Source organism: Fukomys damarensis, unplaced genomic scaffold (assembly GCF_012274545.1).
Source record: "Fukomys damarensis isolate Sample0158 unplaced genomic scaffold, DMR_v1.0_HiC HiC_scaffold_19, whole genome shotgun sequence".
NCBI lineage: Eukaryota > Metazoa > Chordata > Mammalia > Rodentia > Bathyergidae > Fukomys > Fukomys damarensis.
Genome location: NW_022900931.1, coordinates 12,757,931 through 12,779,912, shown reverse-complemented (window position 1 = coordinate 12,779,912; position 21,982 = coordinate 12,757,931). Strand labels below are relative to the sequence as shown.

General features: G+C 41.8%; 2 protein-coding genes across 2 annotated transcripts in view; both read left to right on the top strand.

The window, feature by feature from the left end:
* Positions 1–13,757, top strand: part of Arhgdib (Rho GDP dissociation inhibitor beta) — an 18,714-nt gene extending 4,957 nt beyond the window's left edge. The window contains exons 2-6 of the mRNA XM_010638432.3: positions 4,259–4,442; positions 5,060–5,143; positions 6,598–6,674; positions 11,196–11,259; positions 13,083–13,757. Of these exons, the coding sequence (XP_010636734.1) occupies positions 4,265–4,442; positions 5,060–5,143; positions 6,598–6,674; positions 11,196–11,259; positions 13,083–13,282 (603 nt within the window). The 5' untranslated portion in view covers positions 4,259–4,264 and the 3' untranslated portion in view covers positions 13,283–13,757. The remainder of the gene's footprint in view (positions 1–4,258; positions 4,443–5,059; positions 5,144–6,597; positions 6,675–11,195; positions 11,260–13,082) is intronic.
* A 768-nt stretch (positions 13,758–14,525) lies between these two features.
* Erp27 (endoplasmic reticulum protein 27) overlaps positions 14,526–21,982 on the top strand; it is a 17,573-nt gene continuing 10,116 nt past the window's right edge. Inside the window, exons 1-3 of the mRNA XM_010638431.2 lie at positions 14,526–14,766; positions 15,134–15,234; positions 17,009–17,146. Coding sequence (XP_010636733.2) covers positions 14,673–14,766; positions 15,134–15,234; positions 17,009–17,146 — 333 coding nt within the window. The 5' untranslated portion in view covers positions 14,526–14,672. The remainder of the gene's footprint in view (positions 14,767–15,133; positions 15,235–17,008; positions 17,147–21,982) is intronic.

Here is a 21,982-nt window from a genome sequence, read left to right as displayed (position 1 = left end):
AGAATAGATTTAAGGGGTTCCTGCTACAAAAAATAAAGTAACTATAGGAAATAGATATGTTAATTTGCCTGATTATAGTAAACTTTCTACTGCCAATATATATATATATGTATATATATATACATATATATGTATATATATATATAAAATCATGTTTTATACTTTTAATTGTACAAAATAGTTTTTTAAAACTGATTTATAGAACCATTGATTTATATATTCTCGATATTACTGCTAACCAAATGCATGGCAAATACTTCCTTCTTAGGGGCTTGGATATTACTCTTTTCATTCAAAGCTTGAGCAGGAAATTTTAAATTTTGTGTGATTGAAACATTCAAAATTTTCTTCTGTCCTGGTTTCTGCCTTTGTAAAATGTACCAGTGCCTGCCTCACAATATTGTGATTATTATCTCACATTATTGTGAAATAATACCTATGAAGCATTTAGTACACAATTGTTAAGTTCTGGGCTCAAGATAAGAGCTCAATAACCATTTACAGTTATTATAACTATATCCTTAGCTCTGCAAAGGGCTTCTGGGTAAAAGAGAAATAACTATATCTGGGAAAAAGTGAAATAAAAAATGCAGCATCTTTTGGGAATTCATATAAGTTTAAAATTATGAAGCAGAGACAGATATTCTCTTAGATATACTAGTGCGATAAGATAACTGAATTTCTGGTGATTTAGCTGACACATGACTGCAGGTGAGGAAAAATCTTCAGATAGAAGCTTAGGACTTTAAAACATCTAGAGATGGTGTGCTATCATCTCCCTCTCCCAAGGTGAGGAGAATATGATCCATGGAGTGTCAGACATTTGCTCAGGGAGATCACAGTCAGGGACCAGCACCAAAACCCATGAGTGACAGAGCCAGTTTGGGGAAGAGAGAATCATCAGAAACCAAACAGATTGACCACAGGATTCTCTGGAGGGCTTCTCCCTGTGCACCTGTGCTCACCTGCTGGCCATTCTGGTAACGACCCTGGAGACACAGGTGTCGCCTGACGTTTTCTGCTTCCGTATCTCAAACAGTTGGGTGGGTGGACGTGATCCTGAGCTGCAGGCTCCGTGGGTAACTGTCCCTGCTGGGCCTCATCTGAACAGGCTTCCCTCACCTCTGCTTCAGGCTTCCGGGAAGTTACAGTTTCAAGGTCGTGTTCCTAATCTAGGGATCTCCAATTTCAATACAGACTGTGAAGGACCTCAGAGTCCAAGAGACCCTGGATCATTTGCATAATTTCATGATTTTATTCCTTTTACTTTGGGATAAGGAACTTGATGTTTATCAGATTTTCTAAGAGACCTATAATCTCCAAAATATTAAGAGCCTTTATTCAAGCCTTTTAATATGAGTAAAACTCCTCACTTCCACTCATTTCACCACTCTTTGAACTTCTTAAACATCACTATGCATCACGGTGCAATGCTTTGTAAACAGTAGGGGCTCAGCAACTAATTCTGACCTTAATTTTGCTTTAAAATGCTATCCACAAGAACTGCTTTCTGATTCTTTTTATTTGCTATATCATTGCATTGTCATCTTTTTCTAAACAGCTTTCTGGACTAAGCTAGTTTTGAATTATCTGGTTTCTTCCTTGTTTTCTTGTGTTATAATTAGACCAAAATCTTTTAGTGGGGTTCTGAATTCCCTCTTCTTGAATGCACCAAGTTAGTACAGTAATTCTACACTTCTACTCTCAGATGTCTTTTTTTTAAAGTCTTATTTTTATTAAATAACTATGTTTGCAATGAATCAAGAAAACAGAACCAATATTGATCTCAGATAGAGCAATAAGATTAAGACCTGGATGAAGGGTAAGTTCACTTGCCAGTGGGCACACAGATGTTTGCAAATCTTATGCTAAACCAGAGCTCCCCCTCCCTTTCTCATTATCCCTTAAAAATTGAGATCAAAGTTATAGAATTACAATTCCCTGTAGGTGAATGAGATCACCTTGAGCTAATGGCTGTATGTCATGTTACCATCTAACAGACTTCAGACAGGTGATTTGCTGGAACCAAGTGATATACTCAGAAATGCCTGACCATAGGGGCTGAGATGCCCTTGTTAGTATAAATAGCCTTCCTGAGGCTCTGCAAGGTTTGTTATGTGGTCTCTATCTGTATTAGTTCTTAGGCCTCAGACAGCAGATAAGAACCTGTCTTATCTGATTAGCCTTGCCTGGTTTGTTCATCTGCTCTGTAATGACTGTCCTTCAATGACCTACGACTTCCAACTTCCCACCTGCATTTTAGCAGCTAGTTCATTTGTCTCCTCTGAGTGTCATTTGCAATATGAGCTGGTTTCATTGCTATATTTTTCTCTGCTAGTCACTTGAGTCTGAGCTTTGAGGGATGCTGGCTCTGCAGCTGAAACAAGAGTTGCCATAGGAACAGGCCTACAAGTTTCCTTCCTGTACAGGAAGTGGATCTTGGCATTGTGATGCTGTTTTCAGATTTGGTCAAGGATCCTATCCTTTTGCTGGTTGTTTAGCTGAAAGAAAAATGATGACCCAAGAATAGCCTTTTTGCTTTCCTTCTCTTCTTTTTCTTCTTTTCTCTTCCTCTCTCTTCTTCTCTCTCCTTTCCCCACATCTTTCTCCTTCTTTTTTTAACCTTTTCATTTATTTCTGTTCTATCAAAATTCTTTCTTTCTTTCTTTTATTTTTATTTTTTTGGCTTCACTTCCAAATTATCTTGTGAAAGAAATCAGAGAGTGATCTCTTTGCCCCAACATCTCCCTGTCACCATCTCTCATTGCTGCAACCACAGGCCCTGAAGTTCCTCCCCTATGAGTTTCTTATTCTGGATTAAAATATCGCAGCTCTTAATCAACTGTGCAAATACAGGCAACTGCCCTAATCCTTGGATCTCAGTGATCTCAGTGATTAAATAAGAGGCTGGAAGTGTTACCCCTGAGGTTTAGTTTGGTTCTGAAAAGCTCTGACTACCCATGCCCTCATCATTCATGCTTATATGTGGACTGATTTTACTAGATTTCTCCTCCATGTTTTCACATATAACAAGTAAATGTAGGTGATGGTAAAAGAAGGAACACTCCTGTGAGAAACTATAAGTGTAAATAAGGTTCAAAATGTGTAATAAATAATTGAAATCTAAGGCCCAAAGGAGAGGGAGAAATGGAAGGGGCAGGGAAAGGGAAAGGAATAAATATGAGAAAAGGAAAAAATGAAAACAAAGTCTTTATAAATAGGGAAAGGTGGAGGGGTGGAAGAGAGGGCAAGGGAATGGGGAAAAATAAGAGCCAAGATATATCATGTAAAGGTACAAATTCCCAATGATAAATACCATCATATTGTGTACTTAAAATGTACCAGTAAACTTAAGGAATTAACAAACAAACAAACAAAAAAGGAACACTCCAGGGCCACTAAGATGGGGCCTTAGAGCACAAAGTTACTGGAAACTTGGGGCAGCAAGGTAGGGACACAGAAGGAAGCCCTACTTCCAGAAGTGAGAGGTGGGTAGCATGGAGCTGAAAATGCTTATATTGACAATTTTCTGTAGAAGAATTTAAGAATCCTTTGCTATTTTATTGCATATCAAAAGAACAAATATCTTCAGTTATAGAACCTCATGAATCAATCAATAAATATTTACAAAATGCTGAGCAATTCAAATGTTGTAGAAGAATTCAAGAAACACACAGAACCTATTGCCTGCTTTCAAGAAGTTTTCAGCACTATCGGGCAGGAACTATTCAGATACTTCACGCACGTATCAGGTCTGTAATTCTTCAGGTGTCGCAGGTATTCGGGGAAGGATTGACCGAAAGGGAAGAAGCCAACTGTTTCACTGGCTGTATTTTAAAACCACCATAATAGAGGTTGTGCACGCCGGGAGCTTGGAGCAGGACTGGCCTGAGTGAAGGACTGATGGTTCCTGTAATGATTTGATTGGGCTGTTAATCATGGTCTGGGATTGGCTGTGTTGTGTTGCTTCACTTGTAGTATATGGTTCACAAATAAATCATTTCTTTCATGTCAGTTGCATTCAATGTATAGGAGATATTCAACGCAGTAAAGAGTAATTGAGGCCAGAAGTGAAATGACCAGAATATAATAATACTCTTATTTCATGGAACACGAGACTGAGATAGAAAAAAATCTAGAAAATCACTGATGACCCCAAAAGTTCATTAGAGCAAGGGCGGTGGTAATACCAGCCCCACAAATATGTTGCATATCCAGGAGTTTAGATAGTGGACTCCCCTCTCCTTTTTCTGAATAGATCAAGATGACAGAAAAGGACACAGAGCCACAGCTGGATGAAGGTGATGATGAGCTGGACAGCAAGCTCAATTACAAGCCACCACCTCAGAAGTCCCTGAAGGAGCTACAGGAGATGGACAAAGATGATGAAAGTCTAGCCAAGTACAAGAAAACCCTGCTGGGGGATGCTCCTGTGGTAGCAGGTGTGTACCTGGGGGTGGGGAAACCCCAGAGAAGGATGCACTGCAGCCATTCAAGAGCAGAAGCAAACGAGAGGCTACCAGATGCCTGCAGGATGAGGAGGGAGAGGCACAGTGGTACATGCTGAACACAGCTGTGGATCCTACAGTTGTCTTCCTTGCATGTAGCTGCAGGTCAGCAATGAGCCAGGCAAGAAGTATGCACAGGGAGGATTTAGAAAGAATTCCAGACCATCAGTAGACTGTATTCCTCTCCACTCGCTCTCTCGTCTTCTCTCTTTCTTCTCAGTCTTTTCCTAACCACTTGTCTCCTCCATATACACAATGGCAGAGCAAGGCATAGCCCGAGCTGGAGATAAGCAGTGTCCAACAGGCAGAGTGCCTTATGCACAGCCACTAATGAAGTGTTTGATGCTGATCCTTAAGATGATCCCACGAGTACCTGTTATAGGAATAACACAGCTGCAATTTGGAAGGCCATCACAACCAAGGAAGGCCAATCTACCATTTCTATTTCTACTCCAGAGATACTAGTTTCCTCTTTCTGCTCTCTTTCTGAAATGTCAACACAGTATACACTGTCTCTTCCTCATGCCTGCATTGTCTTTTGAATCCTGTAGATCCAACAGTCCCAAATGTGACTGTCACACGGCTCACCCTGGTTTGTGATAGTGCACCAGGACCAATCACCATGGACCTTACTGGTAAGTGGACACCACTGTGCCTAAAATATCACAGAGAAACTTGGTCTTCGGCTCCTGTTCTGCTGAAGAAAACCCTAGTAAGGTGACTCTCAGGAGTGTATATGCTTGGACTAGTTCACAAATAACTGAGCTTAGAGTGCACAATATTAGCCATACTTAATTCATAAATCTATTCCATTTAATCGAAGAGGGTGCAAATATACACTAACTGATGACATGCTAAGTTGTGTCATATTTATTTCAAATCTTTATTCTCACATATTAGCTGAAAAATTACTATTTGTATATGAAGGACTGTAGGTGGAAATATAAAGAAGAAAGCCATATGTTCTGGAGTTGTGATATTTATCAGACAAAGCACTAATCTCTTACCAGCTATCCATCCCACCTAAGGAGAAGAGCAACCTCCAGAGGAATGGTAGAACTACTCTACATTTAAGTATAAAGCTCTGCTTCTTATTAAACAGATTTCCCTACAAAAGATGCATAAATAAACATGTTATTTTCTCTCACCTTGTTGTGACTAAGGGCCAAGCCCTTTCCTGAGTCTCACGTCTTCAGGAGATGGGGAAAGTCTGGGAAGGTGGTTGTGAAGGCAGAAATTAACATGAGTCAAAAATGAGAAAAGGGCACAGGGCTGGGAGACCGGAGCTATCAAAGGCAGGTTGTCAGTAGAAAAAAAACCATTTCCAAATTCAAATGCTGCACTCTGGTGTGGCAGAGCAGAGTACCCTTCTAGGATGGTAGATTGAGCAACAAGGAACTTCCTCGTCCCAGTACATATCCACACTTTACCTTATATGGGCTTTCTCTGTCCCAAGGAGGAAATCAGAGGCTGAGAAGACACACTTCCTGTGCAACCCTCCTTGGTGCAGACGCACACACACCCATCCACAAGCCCCACCTCCAACACCTCCCCAGGAGACAAACGCACTCTGTCACCAGAACTCAGTCCTCTTCCTGTGCAAAATGGTGTCATGTTGCCAGGTCCAACAGTCAGTCTGCAAGATAAAGTCTGAGCACTAGGGGGAAATTTGTTGAGAAGGACACAGGGAAAGCTTGGTCCCTGTGTCCCTTTCCCAGCAGAGAGAGAATCCACATGGAGTTTTCTGTCTTGGTGAAGCTGCTGAGCTGAACCCCAGAGGTACAATAGCATCTGTAAAATGAAGCACAAGTACAAAGCTGCAAAACACAGACACAGACACACACACACACACACACATACACACACACTCAGACACACACACACACACACACACACACACACACCTGAATGAGCTCCAGTTTTACGTGTGTGCCTGCACAGGAACAAATCTCAAATACCCTGTGAATTGAGGTCCCTCTGGGCCGTGTTGCCCAGTGAGCCCAGCGAATAGCTGGAGCTTAGATTTCATTCGTCTCTTTCGGTAGCTGCTTTTGAGGAGGCTAAACTCTTTCCAAATCTTCTTCTGCAGGAGACCTTGAATCCCTCAAAAAAGAAAATTTTGTGCTAAAGGAAGGTATTGAATATAGAGTCAAAATTAATTTCAAAGTAAGTATCTTGCCCTGTGTATTTTTAGTTCAAATCTTTCCTATGATCAGCGACTAAGCGTCACACATTATCATGTTGTCATGCTTTTTGTTTGCTAAGCTCTTTCCAAATCTTCTTCTTCATGAGTCCTTGAATCCCTCAAAAAAGAAAATTTGTTGCTAAAGGAAGGTATTGAATATAGAGTCAAAATTAATTTCAAAGTAAGTATCTTGCCCTGTGTATTTTTAGTTCAAATCTTTCCTATGATCAGCGACTAAGCGTCACACATTATCATGTTGTCATGCTTTTTGTTTTTCCTCCCTGAACCCCAAAACTTGGTCTGGAATGTCCTCTTCCCACCTCTGAGTTCCACCTCCTGAAACCCTCCCCTGCTTTGCCTTTCGCAGCCTGGGTCCCTCAAACTTTCCTCTGGTCGCTTAACCCAGCAGGATCCCTCTGACGAGGAACTCCTGATACATCACATCCACAACATACACAGAGGTGTGGGTCGTAGCAGTTGTGACATTTCTTCCTGACACAAGCTCAGCACACTGAGCAGGATGAAATTATGCATCCCTCCTCTCCAGTATTTCTCAGAGAGCATTTAGTGTGTATGCATTGAGAAATGGACCAAAAAATGAATTCACCTTTAACAAGGAGAAAGAGATGAGACCTCAGTCTTTGTTATATTACTGGAAATTGCAGTTATAGTTGTGGAGCAGGTGGCCAGGTAGGAATAAAGGTAAATAAGAAATAAACTGACTTCTGGTGAATAGGCATCCATTGCAAGGAGGAGCCACAATCACAAGAAAACTAACCTTGACTCTGAACACAAACAGGTCACAACTGTGCTGCTTGCACGTCATGGTTTGTGTTTGCTCTGGCTGCCCTAATTCCCACTCAGTCACATTCTCCAGGACCTGAGCTCCGCCAAGCAAGGCTCCACCTGCTCTTTTTGCCCTGGGTGCAGGATATGATTCAGCGTGCATGGAGATCACTCCCCCCCACTGAAAATGTACCTCAAAATAATCTCATTCTAGAAATACTTGCCGACACCCAGCCTGTAATTGGCCCTGAACTATGGGCTGCTTTATTTCCTGCCACACCATTTATTAGGAGAGCACCTAGGGGTTTGGTAAAGCACTTTACCCAACTATCCCTACAACAGGCTGCACATAGGCTCACTCTTTAATCATGTGTGGAATTGTATTGTCAGTTTAAGAACTCCATTTTTATCACAGTAAATATGACAGGCAAATTGATGTGACTAAGATGAGGAGGGACGGTCTGGAGATGCAGCTGCTTGGGTTCCTGGAGATCAGAACTGCACCTCAGGGCCCAGAAAGGGACTTCCAAGTCCCGTCCACTTCAGAGGTTTGCCCTCGTCACTAGCAGGAGAAAGACTGTGCTGTACAAATCTCACTAAACTACAGGGTGGCTCTGGGCCTGCCCCAGCCTGGAGCTCCAATTAGAAGAGCAAACATCTTCACTGATGTCTCTCTATTTTTTTAAATCCAAGGAAACCTGCATTTACAGTGTCAGCAACACATCCTAACATCCTCTCGCATTCTCTCTGTGTTCTTCCCACCTCTGACCTCTGAGTTCCACCTCCTGAAACCCTCCCCTGCTTTGCCTTTCGCAGCCTGGGTCCCTCAAACTTTCCTCTGGTCGCTTAACCCAGCAGGATCCCTCTGACGAGGAACTCCTGATACACACAACATACTTTTCCTCCCTGAACCCCAAAACTTGGTCTGGAATGTCCTCTTCCCACCTCTGAGTTCCACCTCCTGAAACCCTCCCCTGCTTTGCCTTTCGCAGCCTGGGTCCCTCAAACTTTCCTCTGGTCGCTTAACCCAGCAGGATCCCTCTGACGAGGAACTCCTGATACATCACATCCACAACATACACAGAGGTGTGGGTCGTAGCAGTTGTGACATTTCTTCCTGACACAAGCTCAGCACACTGAGCAGGATGAAATTATGCATCCCTCCTCTCCAGTATTTCTCAGAGAGCATTTAGTGTGTATGCATTGAGAAATGGACCAAAAAATGAATTCACCTTTAACAAGGAGAAAGAGATGAGACCTCAGTCTTTGTTATATTACTGGAAATTGCAGTTATAGTTGTGGAGCAGGTGGCCAGGTAGGAATAAAGGTAAATAAGAAATAAACTGACTTCTGGTGAATAGGCATCCATTGCAAGGAGGAGCCACAATCACAAGAAAACTAACCTTGACTCTGAACACAAACAGGTCACAACTGTGCTGCTTGCACGTCATGGTTTGTGTTTGCTCTGGCTGCCCTAATTCCCACTCAGTCACATTCTCCAGGACCTGAGCTCCGCCAAGCAAGGCTCCACCTGCTCTTTTTGCCCTGGGTGCAGGATATGATTCAGCGTGCATGGAGATCACTCCCCCCCACTGAAAATGTACCTCAAAATAATCTCATTCTAGAAATACTTGCCGACACCCAGCCTGTAATTGGCCCTGAACTATGGGCTGCTTTATTTCCTGCCACACCATTTATTAGGAGAGCACCTAGGGGTTTGGTAAAGCACTTTACCCAACTATCCCTACAACAGGCTGCACATAGGCTCACTCTTTAATCATGTGTGGAATTGTATTGTCAGTTTAAGAACTCCATTTTTATCACAGTAAATATGACAGGCAAATTGATGTGACTAAGATGAGGAGGGACGGTCTGGAGATGCAGCTGCTTGGGTTCCTGGAGATCAGAACTGCACCTCAGGGCCCAGAAAGGGACTTCCAAGTCCCGTCCACTTCAGAGGTTTGCCCTCGTCACTAGCAGGAGAAAGACTGTGCTGTACAAATCTCACTAAACTACAGGGTGGCTCTGGGCCTGCCCCAGCCTGGAGCTCCAATTAGAAGAGCAAACATCTTCACTGATGTCTCTCTATTTTTTTAAATCCAAGGAAACCTGCATTTACAGTGTCAGCAACACATCCTAACATCCTCTCGCATTCTCTCTGTGTCATTCTTAATGTTCTTCTCCTCTTCCTAAACTTTACAACACTCTGAGCTCTGGGCCTAGGTGGTTCTTTTAGTTGCTTCTTCCCTTTTCCTTAGCTTCCCAACTACACATAGCGCTACTGACTTCCACAGCTCTCACCTTTATTCATGTCACCAAGGTGGGAGACACAGTGGGGAAGCGGGGAAGGGCGGAGGAAAAGATACTGTGCATATTCGTACTTTTCCTTTACCCATCCTGAATGCATTTGTACTTAATGAGTCCTCCATGGAGCAATGCTCAAACAGTTGACTCTGTTTCCTTATTGTTACCCCTTTACTCTTCTTCATGGGCCGTTTTCCCATTAACTCATCTCTCCCACTAGCCTAAGGGACAAGCTCAAGACTTTTAGAAAACATATTCATTTTCCAGAGCTAAATCTGGAAGTCAAAGTAACAAGAAAGTTTGGGCTTCACTTTATTTCATTCTCTCCAATGAATCCGTTTTCATTCTATTAGCTTCGGGCAAGTTTATACTGATTAAAAGTCTAGAATTTAATCTTACAGAGTCTTCACCACTCTGCCAACTTACCATCAACAGAACAAAAGATAGTCCTGGTAGATTGGTTTAACTATTGTATCCAACACATAAAGTGAGCCACGAGGAGCCATCATTGTGTTGGGGAAATACATTTGCAAGTTCTTTACTTCTTAATGTTGCTAAACAGTTACCTAAGCCCTCCAGCTAATGATTCAGTGTCCACTTTGGTTTGTTTGTATAGACGTGACCACTGTGTGAAATTAACAGACAACCCAGTTCAGACTCAGGTAAAATGAGTCATGGAAAAGCAAAGTACATGGCTGTCTATATTTTCATTCTAGTTTTGTGAGCTTTCTTTAAAAGTCTTGGGAAATAACAATACCTCAGACAAGGTGTGAGAATGGCAAACATCCAAAAAGCTTGCCAGATGCAAATAGATTTTATCCATTATTGATGGGGAAGGGTATCTTCACATGGCCCATCACCTTACCTGTAGACTTCATTCTCAGTTATGTGGAGGATGTAACCATCTTCCAGACCTGATTTTCCATTATGACTTTTCTCCATGTTTGTTTTTCATATGCTAGGTGGATCATTTCTGAGGTTATGGTTTTCAGGTGTTTACATAATATTTTTCATTGGTATTTTTATAACCTTTCCTGAGACAAGGTTGATATTTTGGCTGGTAGTATTGCTATGGGACACTTAAGATTATTTTTGGGGTCATGAAGCACAGAAAAATCTAATGATGAATATTGGGAGAATGTTTTAATTAACTACTCACCAAACAATTTTGAAAAAACAGTATTCACTGATTAAAACTGGACTGGCAAGGTTGAGTCTTGTGATCTGTCCTGGATTTCTGCCTTACCACTACCTTAACTGATTATTGGAACACATATTCTGATTAAACCGTTAGACCTTTCACCCTCAGTGAAGATTTAGGATGTAAGCAGGGTTAACGTGAAAAATGAGGAAGAGTAAAGTTCAGTAAGATTCTCTTTAACATAAATTTCTTGGATCATTCCCATCTACAGGTAAACAAGGATATTGTGTCAGGCCTGAAATATGTTCAGCACACCTATCGGACTGGGCTGAAAGGTAAGGGACCCCATCCTTTCCACTGTCCCAAACTGCTTCTCACTGGAGCTTCAAACACTGGCTATTAAAACTGTTCAGTCATAGACTCTTACAAGAATCTGGTCAAAGCTGTGGATGCCCACCCTAGGAACACACATACCTCTGACCTAGAAGTCTTCAGCAAGGACAATCTTCATGTTATCTACTTTGGATAGAATCAGCCAATAACCTTCCCCATTAAGCTCCTGTAACTGAACTATAACGCTCATATACAGAAAGAGTAACTGAGATAAGTTTAAATGAAATACAAGATGTTGAAACACAAAAGGGAAAAGGAAATAATTCTCAGGTATAAAAGCAAAGTATCAGACAAATCTAAAAGAAGATTTGCCGAGGGTTATGTGTGTTGGGGGTGGGAATCGGGAGTAACCTAGAGAGGCAGTGTTTAATTTCCTAACAAAGACATAGTGAAAAAATACTCTGTCCAGGATTGAGAAAAGCTGTCAAATGAGAAGAATAGCAGAACAATGTTATTTATTCTGCTGTTATGTCTTAGGAACGTGCCTTTAGATTTCTTTCATTAATATGACCAGGGAGAAAGGAAAGTTAGAAAGGTGAGGGAAGCACCTTCACAGTCCTTTCCTGCTTGTGAGGCCGTCTTCCCCACAGGTGAAGAATAGTGAATCACAGCCAGTCCTACCAAACTGATGAGGAAAGGATAGAGGAGAAATTGTCTGATAAATCTGTATAACCTAATAGCCGACCAGTTACTCAAATCCCAGAGGAGACTGTTGACCGGAAAGATAGTGTTTGGCCTTCCTGTCACCTGGTCTTATGAAAGGATAGCTCAGTTTCTTATTTCTCTTGAACACAGAGACTATCTTGACTCACTTTGGCAAAAGGTCCGTGATGTGTCTGTAGCTGTTCCTTCAAGCCTGACGCTTAAAAGCCAACAATACACTACCTGTGTAGCTACTTACCTTTCTTAATATATCTCATCCCAACCACTTTTAATATTTATATCCTAGTTACTCACCCCATAAATAAATTCAATTAGCTATTATCACTATTTGTCGCAATTCTTCACTTTTTATATAGACCAATTTACTGATTTCCCTCTCCCATATATGAATTCTCTTTGTATTACTAGCTGCTGAGGTATCTCCTCTAATGAACGGGTTCACTGAATGATGGTTTGTACATAAGAGATCCTTAAAGCTCATTATACAGAGGAGGAAATGAAAGCCCAAAATGCCATATGAATCAGGTAGTAACAGTAATATCTCAACTTGTTTGTCCATTTTTAATGGTATAATCTTTTACAACTCCATACACAGAGTGGACCTCCATTGATTTAAGACACTGGTTCCCCAACTTTCTTGATGAACAGAGTCAGCTGTGATGCTTTTTTTAATTACTGATTCTTGGGACCCACAACAGGGTACTGACCCACAGCCTTTGGGAGCAAGGCAAAGGAAACAGTTATTTAAAAGTCACTCCAAGCCCTGCACTATGATGTATCCCTGAAATCCCAGAGGTTCATGAAGCTGAGCTGAGGAGGGTCCCAAGTTCAAGACCAACATGGACAAGTTGGCAAGTCCCTATCTCAAAATAAAAGTTTTCAAAAAAGGGTTGGGGATGTAGTCCAGTGATAGAGTTCCCTAGTGCTGGGGGTGGTGGGCATAAGCATTCTAAAAAATTATTAAACAAAAAATGCCTAGGTAAAACATGATCAGCCAAGCTGAACTATTGCTCTGGATTTCGTCATTGTGAGCTATGCTCTAGATCCTCCAGTTTGCAGTGTGTGTTTTTCCTCTGCCTAATGATCCTTTCTTTCTTCCTAGTGGATAAAGCAACATTTATGGTTGGCAGCTATGGGCCCCGACCAGAGGAGTATGAGTTCCTCACTCCAGTGGAGGAGGCTCCCAAGGGAATGCTGGCCAGAGGCACCTACCACAACAAGTCCTTCTTCACCGATGATGACAAGCAAGACCACCTCACCTGGGAGTGGAACCTGTCCATTAAGAAGGATTGGACAGAATGAGTGCACCTGCCCATCTCCTCACCATTCCTACCACCCGGAAGGATCCTCCCAGCCACATTGATGGTCCTGACCCTCCTTCCTCCCTCATTCCTATTCACAGCTGGGTCCCTTCTCCAACACCCCCACGTTTTCTTATTGATGCATCTTATCCCTGGGTCCCTGGAGGGCACATGAGGCTTAAACCCTGCCCACTCCCTGTGAGTCCCAATGGGTGCCCCATCTCCCAAGTTCCCCACCTCAGTGTAACATTTCCCTCTCTTGTTCTCATTTGAGCAACTAGAAGCCAAAAACTTGGCAAACTCCCATTATCAGTTGTTCGGCCTTAGGGTTAGTAGCTCATTGCCACCCTGGATTCCTTTGCGGTTGCTGCTGGCTCAATGACTCCCTTGTAATAGTCCTGCCAGTTGGGGTTCTTCTTTCGTGGGAAACACTGTACACAACACGAGAGAGTCAGAATAAAAGGACTGTGGTTCTGAGTGAGACCCTTGTTTCTGTTTCCTTTATTCAAATAATTATGCTAATCAGGTGGTTCGCATTGCAAGTTGAGTGGAGTCCACAGTGTAGGGGACCTTTACCCAGTTGGGAACAGATTGCTGTGTGCGGTGGGTGATGTTTAGAGCATAAGTAATGAAAATCTAAATTTAATTTCTTTCATGATATTTTCTTACAGCAGTTTCTCCTAACCTTGAGGCCTGTCTAGCCCAACCTGTGGGGTGCTCATCTTGGATTTCACACAGTCACTTGTGGTGGAATCAAACATGTCTCTTCTGTTCTCTTCGCCCAGGGACCGAAGTTGATTCTCCTATGTTTATTTATTGTATAAATGTCCTTTCCAGCTAACCCCAGCATATCTTCCCCATGCATTTATCATTCCCCCCATCTTCATCATTGTCAATCACTAACAATTCTCTTGCATGTTATATTTGCATCCTTGGGCTTTGCTCTTCATAGGAAACCCCCTTTTCACATGTTGTGAGCTGGCAAATCTTATTTATTCATAGGGTATAATTCATTCACCCTATGGATTTTTTTATGCTTTATCACTTTTCATCTCATGTTTAAATGTCTATTTATACATCTCTCTTTCCCATTTGCAAGTGAAGCTGGAAACGACCATATCAGACCATAGTTATCTTTGTATTCCTAGTGCCTAAGTCAGGACCTGGCATAGAGTACTTTTTAAAAGTTAAATGGGTTATTCTGACTCCTTTTTGATTGGCTATGTTCTGAGGCCCAGTGACTATGTTCAGTGTTTTATCTCAGAACTTGAAGGTTCCTCCAGAGCCAGCTGCAAAGTTCCCAGAGCACTAGAATTCCCACAGCACACAGAGTATGCCCTGAATCCACACCACAAAGCACAGAAGCCCAGAGCTAAGGCAGGGAGAAGACCATGGAAGCCACCCAATTCAGATGTCCATTTCTCTTACTTCTTCTAACCTGTGGACTGGCCCCAGAAGTTGCTGCAGAGGTTGAAGAACCCTCAGGTAAAAGAAAACAGTGCATGTTGATCATAAAGTAAAAGCTTTGTTAGAAGAAGGGAGGGGAATGTGATACTACTCTGGGTACTGTCCTTCTAAACCTGGAACATTTTCTAGAAAATATTACATATGTGTGTCGCCTCGAAGAGAGGAGACAAGTTGAATGGTATGTTTCAGAGAGAGACAATTAGGAGAGGTCACCTTCCATACGCGAATAAAAACAATAATCACAAAGCCTTGGAATTATCACAACACACCCAGAAGCTATGATATCCTTGGACTTAGTGTGGAGAAAAAGGTACATGGGACGTCCTCATTATTTAAAGCTGCTTCTCTACTCAGTGCCCTGACGGCAGCCTTTCCCTCTGTGCAGATGGTCCCAGAGCTGCCCAGGAACCGGTGTGGCTCACAGATGTCCCGACTGCTGTGGAATTCATCGCTGCTGCTGAGGTGGCCCTCATAGGCTTCTTCCAGGTTTGTGCCGCCATCTGACTGGCTACGCCTCCCTGAGGCAAGCATGTCCTCCCTCAAGGGAGCCCAGATGCTGCTGCACTAGAAGCGAGGAGGCTCTGAGACTCAACTGAAACTTCTTAACCTCAAAGCATTCCACCTCAGCATTACGTCTTTGCCATACTTGCTTCGTGAGCTCTGAGCTTGCTGCCTCTGTCTCCTTATCTGTTTATGCTTTGAAGCCAAGACAGTATGTGCAGAAAGAAAGCTTTCATCAAACCCTACTGTTGCCCTAACTGTCCTTAGTCTGTACTCTCATTGCACCCTATAAAAAAGTAGGAGCCACAGTAAACACGTATTTTATTTTCCAGATAATGCTTTTTATATGGTACGCCAAAACCCACAAGCATTAGTTAATGGTCACCTCTTAAACCTTTCCCCAAAGACGTAGTTTCTTATTCTTTCCTTCTCCTTTTCTGAATTTCTTTTAAAGATGACTTCTTTTTTTTTTTTTTTTTACCGGGGAATTGAACTCGGGTCCTTGCGCTTGCGAGGCAAGCCACCGAACCGCTGAGCTGAATCCCCGGCCCTAAACATGACTTTTTATGTTGAAGATGTTAACCCCCCCCTGCTAGGCTGGCTGCCTGGATGACGGGTAATGCAGCATGAAGGAGAGGCCTTCATTCCAGCACTCTCCTCCCTCTCTGGGGGTAGCTTCTGGCAATACTCTTAGCTGATCTCTTAGCCCCTGCTCTCACTGCACACCTCTTGTCTACTCCTATTCGTTAATTCCAACTTGCAGGCACCCTGCTGCTTCCACCTACAGAGCTGGAAACACATGCCATGAGATGCAAGTGAGAGGAGAACATGAGGAACACATTTTTCGGTGAGAAGAGACCTGAAAGGGATCCCACTTAGTCCGGAGGGAAGAAAAGTGTGCAGTAACTTAAATGACCGCCAGGTGCCAGCATTGGACCCTTGAGCAATGCCATTCGAAAGAGCGGGCTGTAAAGGACTAAGCTCTAGTCCACAGTCGCCCCTACCCTCTAATAAAAGACACTCACCCTTTGAGAAGAGCAAGGGACCAGCTTCCTCTACTTGACCCCAGATGCAAGGACGGCCATCTTTTCTCCTTTCACAGGAAGCCTGGAGATGCAGGGAAGAATATGTTCATTTAGTGCCTGGAGCTGCTGCAGGCAAAAGTCCTTGTGACAGTGGCCAAAATTGCTATGGAAGGACAGGAACCATCACCCAGAAGTGGGCTCTCTGCCCCTGACTTCAGGCCTGGCTGCAGAGTTGGATGATGAACAATAAGCTCTTTGGAAGAGGGGCACTGTTCATCCACATCGTGCACAAATCCTTGTTAATGAAATTTCCTAAGCTCCAATTGTAATTGCTTTTATTCTTCCTTCTTTTTCCTTTTGGGACACTTGACAACACCCTACTTCTTACTTTCTCATTTCTTCTTCCTTCTACAAATTGTATCCATAGCATCTGCCTCTTCCAATATACCAGTACAGCCAAGTTTGGTTTTGAGGCCTCTCTCGGCGACTCTTAAACTTCCTGCTCTATGAGCAGCCTAGCCACGATTCTGGTAGCACCCTATTAACTCCACAGCTTGAAAGATTCAAAAATGCCACTGCGGATTTAACCTGCGTTCTTAAGAGTAAATGTTGTTTCACTGGCTGCTGAATCCGATCTATGATCTCTGATATGCGTCCATATTTGTCTCTTCCCTCTTCTCTGCCTCTCCTCCAAAATAATCTCTGTGGTTTTCTTTTTTCCCTCTTGTTTCCAGGATTTAGAAATGCCAATAGTGCCCGTATTCCACAGCATGGTGCAGCAATTCCCAGATGTGTCCTTTGGAATCAGCAATGATTCTGAGGTTCTGATCCACTACAACATCTCTCAGAACACCATTGCCCTCTTTCGCCTGGTAAGTTGGGCGGGAATCTTGAGGCCTCTCTTTATTTTCCCTGCGTTATGGACTCTTACACTCGTGTGACTGGAAAAGAACTTTATGTCTTTGACCCCGATGCCAGGGCCCAACTCAGGGACACTGTTGATGAGGATGATGACTCACCTTGAGCTTGCCAAACAGGTGCGGTGATGGAGTGGAAAGAGGACTGACCTGAGAGCCAGGGTTGGGGTCCGAGAACGATTTGGTCACCTGCAGCCATGAGATGTTGGGCCAATCACTAGCACATTTTAGCTTCAACTCCTTCATCTATAAAAGGCCATTGAATTGCTGTCTAAAGCCATTTTAAGCTCTATGATTTTACATTCTAAGGAGTTGGCTTATGTTTATCAAGCTCTGGTTAGACAACTCCTGTCTGCTCTGCTCTATGCAATATACTTATATATAAGTATGTTAAATTATTCTGCTCTCGTAGATCTCAAAGCATAGTAGAGATTATGTATATAATATACAGGCATCTGGAATACACATAGCATCTCTATAAATAAAATGTACATGAGTCAAAGGATAATGTGTGGGACTTAAGAAAAAATATGAAGGAGACTACTGAACTTGGAAGTAAATGATAAAATGTTGACACTGTGAAGGACAATTCATGGACAGGGGGGAAAATTTATATTTAGTTAGAAGTCAATAAACAGGCTGATTTGGACCCTATGTTAGGAGATAAGATAAAAAAGCTGGATTAGAAATACATTGTGGAAAAAACTGAATCATGTCAAACTTTCTACTTAATTCAAGAGGCACTGGGAAGGTCCAGAAGCCTTTAAATTGTGGAAATAACATGAACAAGATTGTGCTTTAGCAGATTACTTTGGAAACAATGGGTAAGATGGATTATTCAGCAGAGAAGACCAGAAAAGATAGATCAAGGGTTGGGTAATTAGATAAATTAGAAGACTAGCAAGTATTAGACATAAGAATTACAGAACGGGGGAAATTTTAAAGTTGCACTATCTAGATATGCTGATGATGTACGGCAATGGGGATTGCTGATGCTTCAGTGATTGTGAAGTTTTAATTGCTGATGGATTATTCAAGTCATGATGTGAAGAGTAAGTACACTGAGAATGAGAAAAGGCACAAACGGTAGCATTTTTAAGATTTCTGGACTGAATGACCTTCCCTGCCTACGGCTTTCATCCTTCTTTTCCTCTTTGTTATTTCTTTTGTTTTTGTTTTTTGAGACAGGGTCTCACTATGTAGTTGAGACTGACCTGGAACTCACCATGTAGCCCAGGCTGGTCTCAAACTCACAGGGATCCTCCTGCCTCAACCTCCTGAGTGCTGGGATTATTTCTCATCCAAATTTCCTTTCCATGTATCTTCCACTCGGTGTTTCAGCATTCTTTAAGCTGCTACCTAATTTTTGCCCCACCTGCTCTATTAAAACTGCACTCATTCAGCTCAGCACAGCTTCTCACTGCAAGCCTGGAGAACCCTGTGGAGGTCTTATTTTATCTCAACAGTTCTGCCACATTTGAGTGTGTTGGTGGATATTGTCTGTAATATGTTCTCTTTCCTTGAATTCTAGAACTCTCCTTTTCCTGATCCTCCCCTTGCCCTCTTAGTCCCCATGAGATCCGCTCCTTCTCAGCTACTTGATACATTCTTTCCCCTAGCCAGGTTATAGGACCATGCTTTGTGGAGGCACAGACTCTTCTGTCCACAGCTGTGTCTTCAGACCCTAGAGCAGGGCCTGCCACGGAGTTGACTGGGAGCCACTGCTCACACAGCATTTGTTGAGAAATAATATGTGAATGAATTAATTCATGAATGAGTGTATTGTCTGTAAGCAATATAGCTCTTTCTCACATTTGACCATTATGTGTTTTTTAAGGATTTGGGATATTTTATCTATAGCCTAGATTTCTCTAAAAATTCAAATGGTTATTGGATATAACCATTTTATGTCATCACAAGCTCTCTTAGCATGTTGAAAATTGAATTTATTGTCTGCACCTGCTAAGTCATTCCTCCATGTAACGCACTGTTCTCTATTTTGCTGAGTGGCTATGCTCATTCAGTCTTTCATTTTGCCAGTTGCACCTCCTATCTGGAGTCAATATTCCTTCATGCTTTCATTCCCCACTTCAGCCCTTAGTATCATTAGCATAGGCAATTCCAATTACTTCTTAACTGATTTTCTTTTAGTATTTCAGATCCGTTTTCTAGCCTGGTATTCCATCATGGATTAAGATAGAAATGTGTTCACGACACTCCTCTCTCTAACTTCCTCAAGCTTTCCCATTACTTACAAAATCAAAAGCAAGATATTTAATGTTATGCACAGTCTTTTAGGACAAGACCACTGCCTGATTTTCTAGTCCCTTTCCCAGCCAGCTTCTTCCCTAAATTTTCCCTCTAAATAAGCAATTATGAGATCTTCATCACCCAGTTCCATGACTTCCCCAAGCTGTTCCTTTTGCCTAGAATGCCATTCATACCTTCTAAGACCCCTTGTTGCCCAGCCTCACCCAGCTAACTTCTCATATGACACAGCTGAGGATGCAAGGGCACCATTGAGCAGCTGTTCACCTGCACAGCGGTGCTGGCTTGCATTTTCACTATCGAGCAATAGGATCAAACCAAGCCTTTCTGTGAAATGTTGTTCTGGGATGGATAGGGAAGGTCAAACTAATGCCTTTTGTGCTTCTGTTGGTCCATGGGAAGCTCTGTTTCAGTCCAAAATTCCTCATCAGCCTCAGCTTCACAGGTACTCCTTTCCTGGTTTCTAGTTAATCGATCGTCTGGGGGTTGATTTAAAAGTCTTGGTATGAGCAAGTTATGCACATGGGGAAGGACAACAAGGGCTGTTGCTCCCAACGTCTTTATAGGCTTAACAGTCTTTAATGGGAACAGTAGCTCTGCTTATAACTTATTCTTTATATTTGTCCCTGATGGTGACTTCTCGGACCTCTCCACTCTCCCTTAGCATCTGTTCTTTATTTACAACTAGTGGCAGAGCTACTCTGAGTGAACTTCTGGGACCTCGGTGGACACACTTGTTCATGTGCCATACCAAAAAACAAACACCCTGGTTCCTGGGCCACTTCATTGGCAGGGCCAAGAGAACCTCAATTTAGGTCATGCCAGCTTCTTGATAAACATTTTTTCCCAGTTTATGCTTTCCAAAGTCTAGTACATATTTTAATAGGATTGTTATTCAAGAATTTAGAATAACTTTTTTTAAAACGGTAGAATAATCAAGACTATTCTATTTTTGCATTGGGAAACATGAACTTATTGCAATGTTTCTGGTATCTTCTTTTACCTTAGATCCACAGTTCATTACATTTGTGTGTGTGTGAGTGTGTGTGCACTTGCCTAATTCATGGTAGACATCACTATTATAATTCCCACAAGAATCTGATGAAATTATTACTATTCCTGCATTTTCAATAAAGAAAACAATGTTCCATAAGATCACCCTAGGTGTCCAGTTTTATAGCTATGAAAGAGTCAAAGTCTGATTCCATACCCAGCATTACTGACCTCCAAACATACCTTTTCTTCTGTACTAGAGTGGCTTTCCAAAGGACTTACCCTTAAAGAAAACCTTTATTCTTACACTAGAGTCTATCTACTTTAATGTCCCTTATTCTAAAGCCAATCTTGTCTTTTAAACCACTGTTTCCTAAACCATTTCCCTTATCCCCCTTGGCATTAATTGGTCAAACCCGAGAATTATATCTTAAAATATAATGAAAGCATTATGTATTTTGATAAAGAAATGTTGGAACTTAGACTTATGAGAATTGCAATTGTAAGAACATATTTAGAGATAAGATGAAATAATGATTAAATGAAAAAAAAATAATGACAGTATTCCTGGATGCTTGAACTTGGTTAAGAAATAAAAGGCCATCACAAGCTGTATTTATGAAATATATCATTCTCCTAAACTAGCAAAGCCTGGCTTACATAAATGTTCTCAGGAAGATTTTAAATACAATGCAGGGAATAAGCATAAGTTTCTCAGGACAGCCTGGCTGATGGCCGACGCACTTTCTCTGAGTGTATCAGCATAGGGGACCTCACCCTGGCATTCTCCCTCAGGGCTCTGTTGTTTCCCCAAGAGGAATGTAACCCCTGGGGTGAAGAAACTATGTAACTGTCCAAAAATAGAATATTCAAATATTATTTGACTGTTTGCCCTGTTCTGGGCTTCTCAGGCACTTAGAAATATAATTAGTTTAGCCTAACTTTGACTCAATAGGACAGCAGTGGAAGCACAGTCATTGTTTATTTCTCTTACAGTTATTTACTGGGTGCCTATTATAAGAAATGCACCTACCAGACAAAGAGAATTGGAGGGAACTTCGGTATAAAAACAAACTGCTAAGAAACAAAATAAGCAATGCATATCAAATTATTCAACCTTTTTTTTTCTAAATTGTATAACTACCAAGTATATGTTAACCTGATCAACTTTATAGAAACAAACCCTGTGAAGGCAGTTGCTTGCCAAATGATATTTTAGTGCCATACAAGATAATTAGTATTATAACTAAATTGAGATTTGTTATCAACATGTACCAACTCCCCACAATGAATGCAATCATTGTGTACTGCAAACATAAACAATATTAATTTTAAAAATTGGAAAAAAATAACTATCATGTAAGCTAACATGATTTTTAACACATTTTCTGAAAAGGTGGGGTGTTAGAGAAATCCGTAGGAATTCAAAGAAATATTGTTCACATAGTAAAGGACAGAAAGGGAGGGATTAATTGTCTTGGCCTGATACACCATCAAAATCAGATAACTCTCTGGAAACCATAAAGTGGG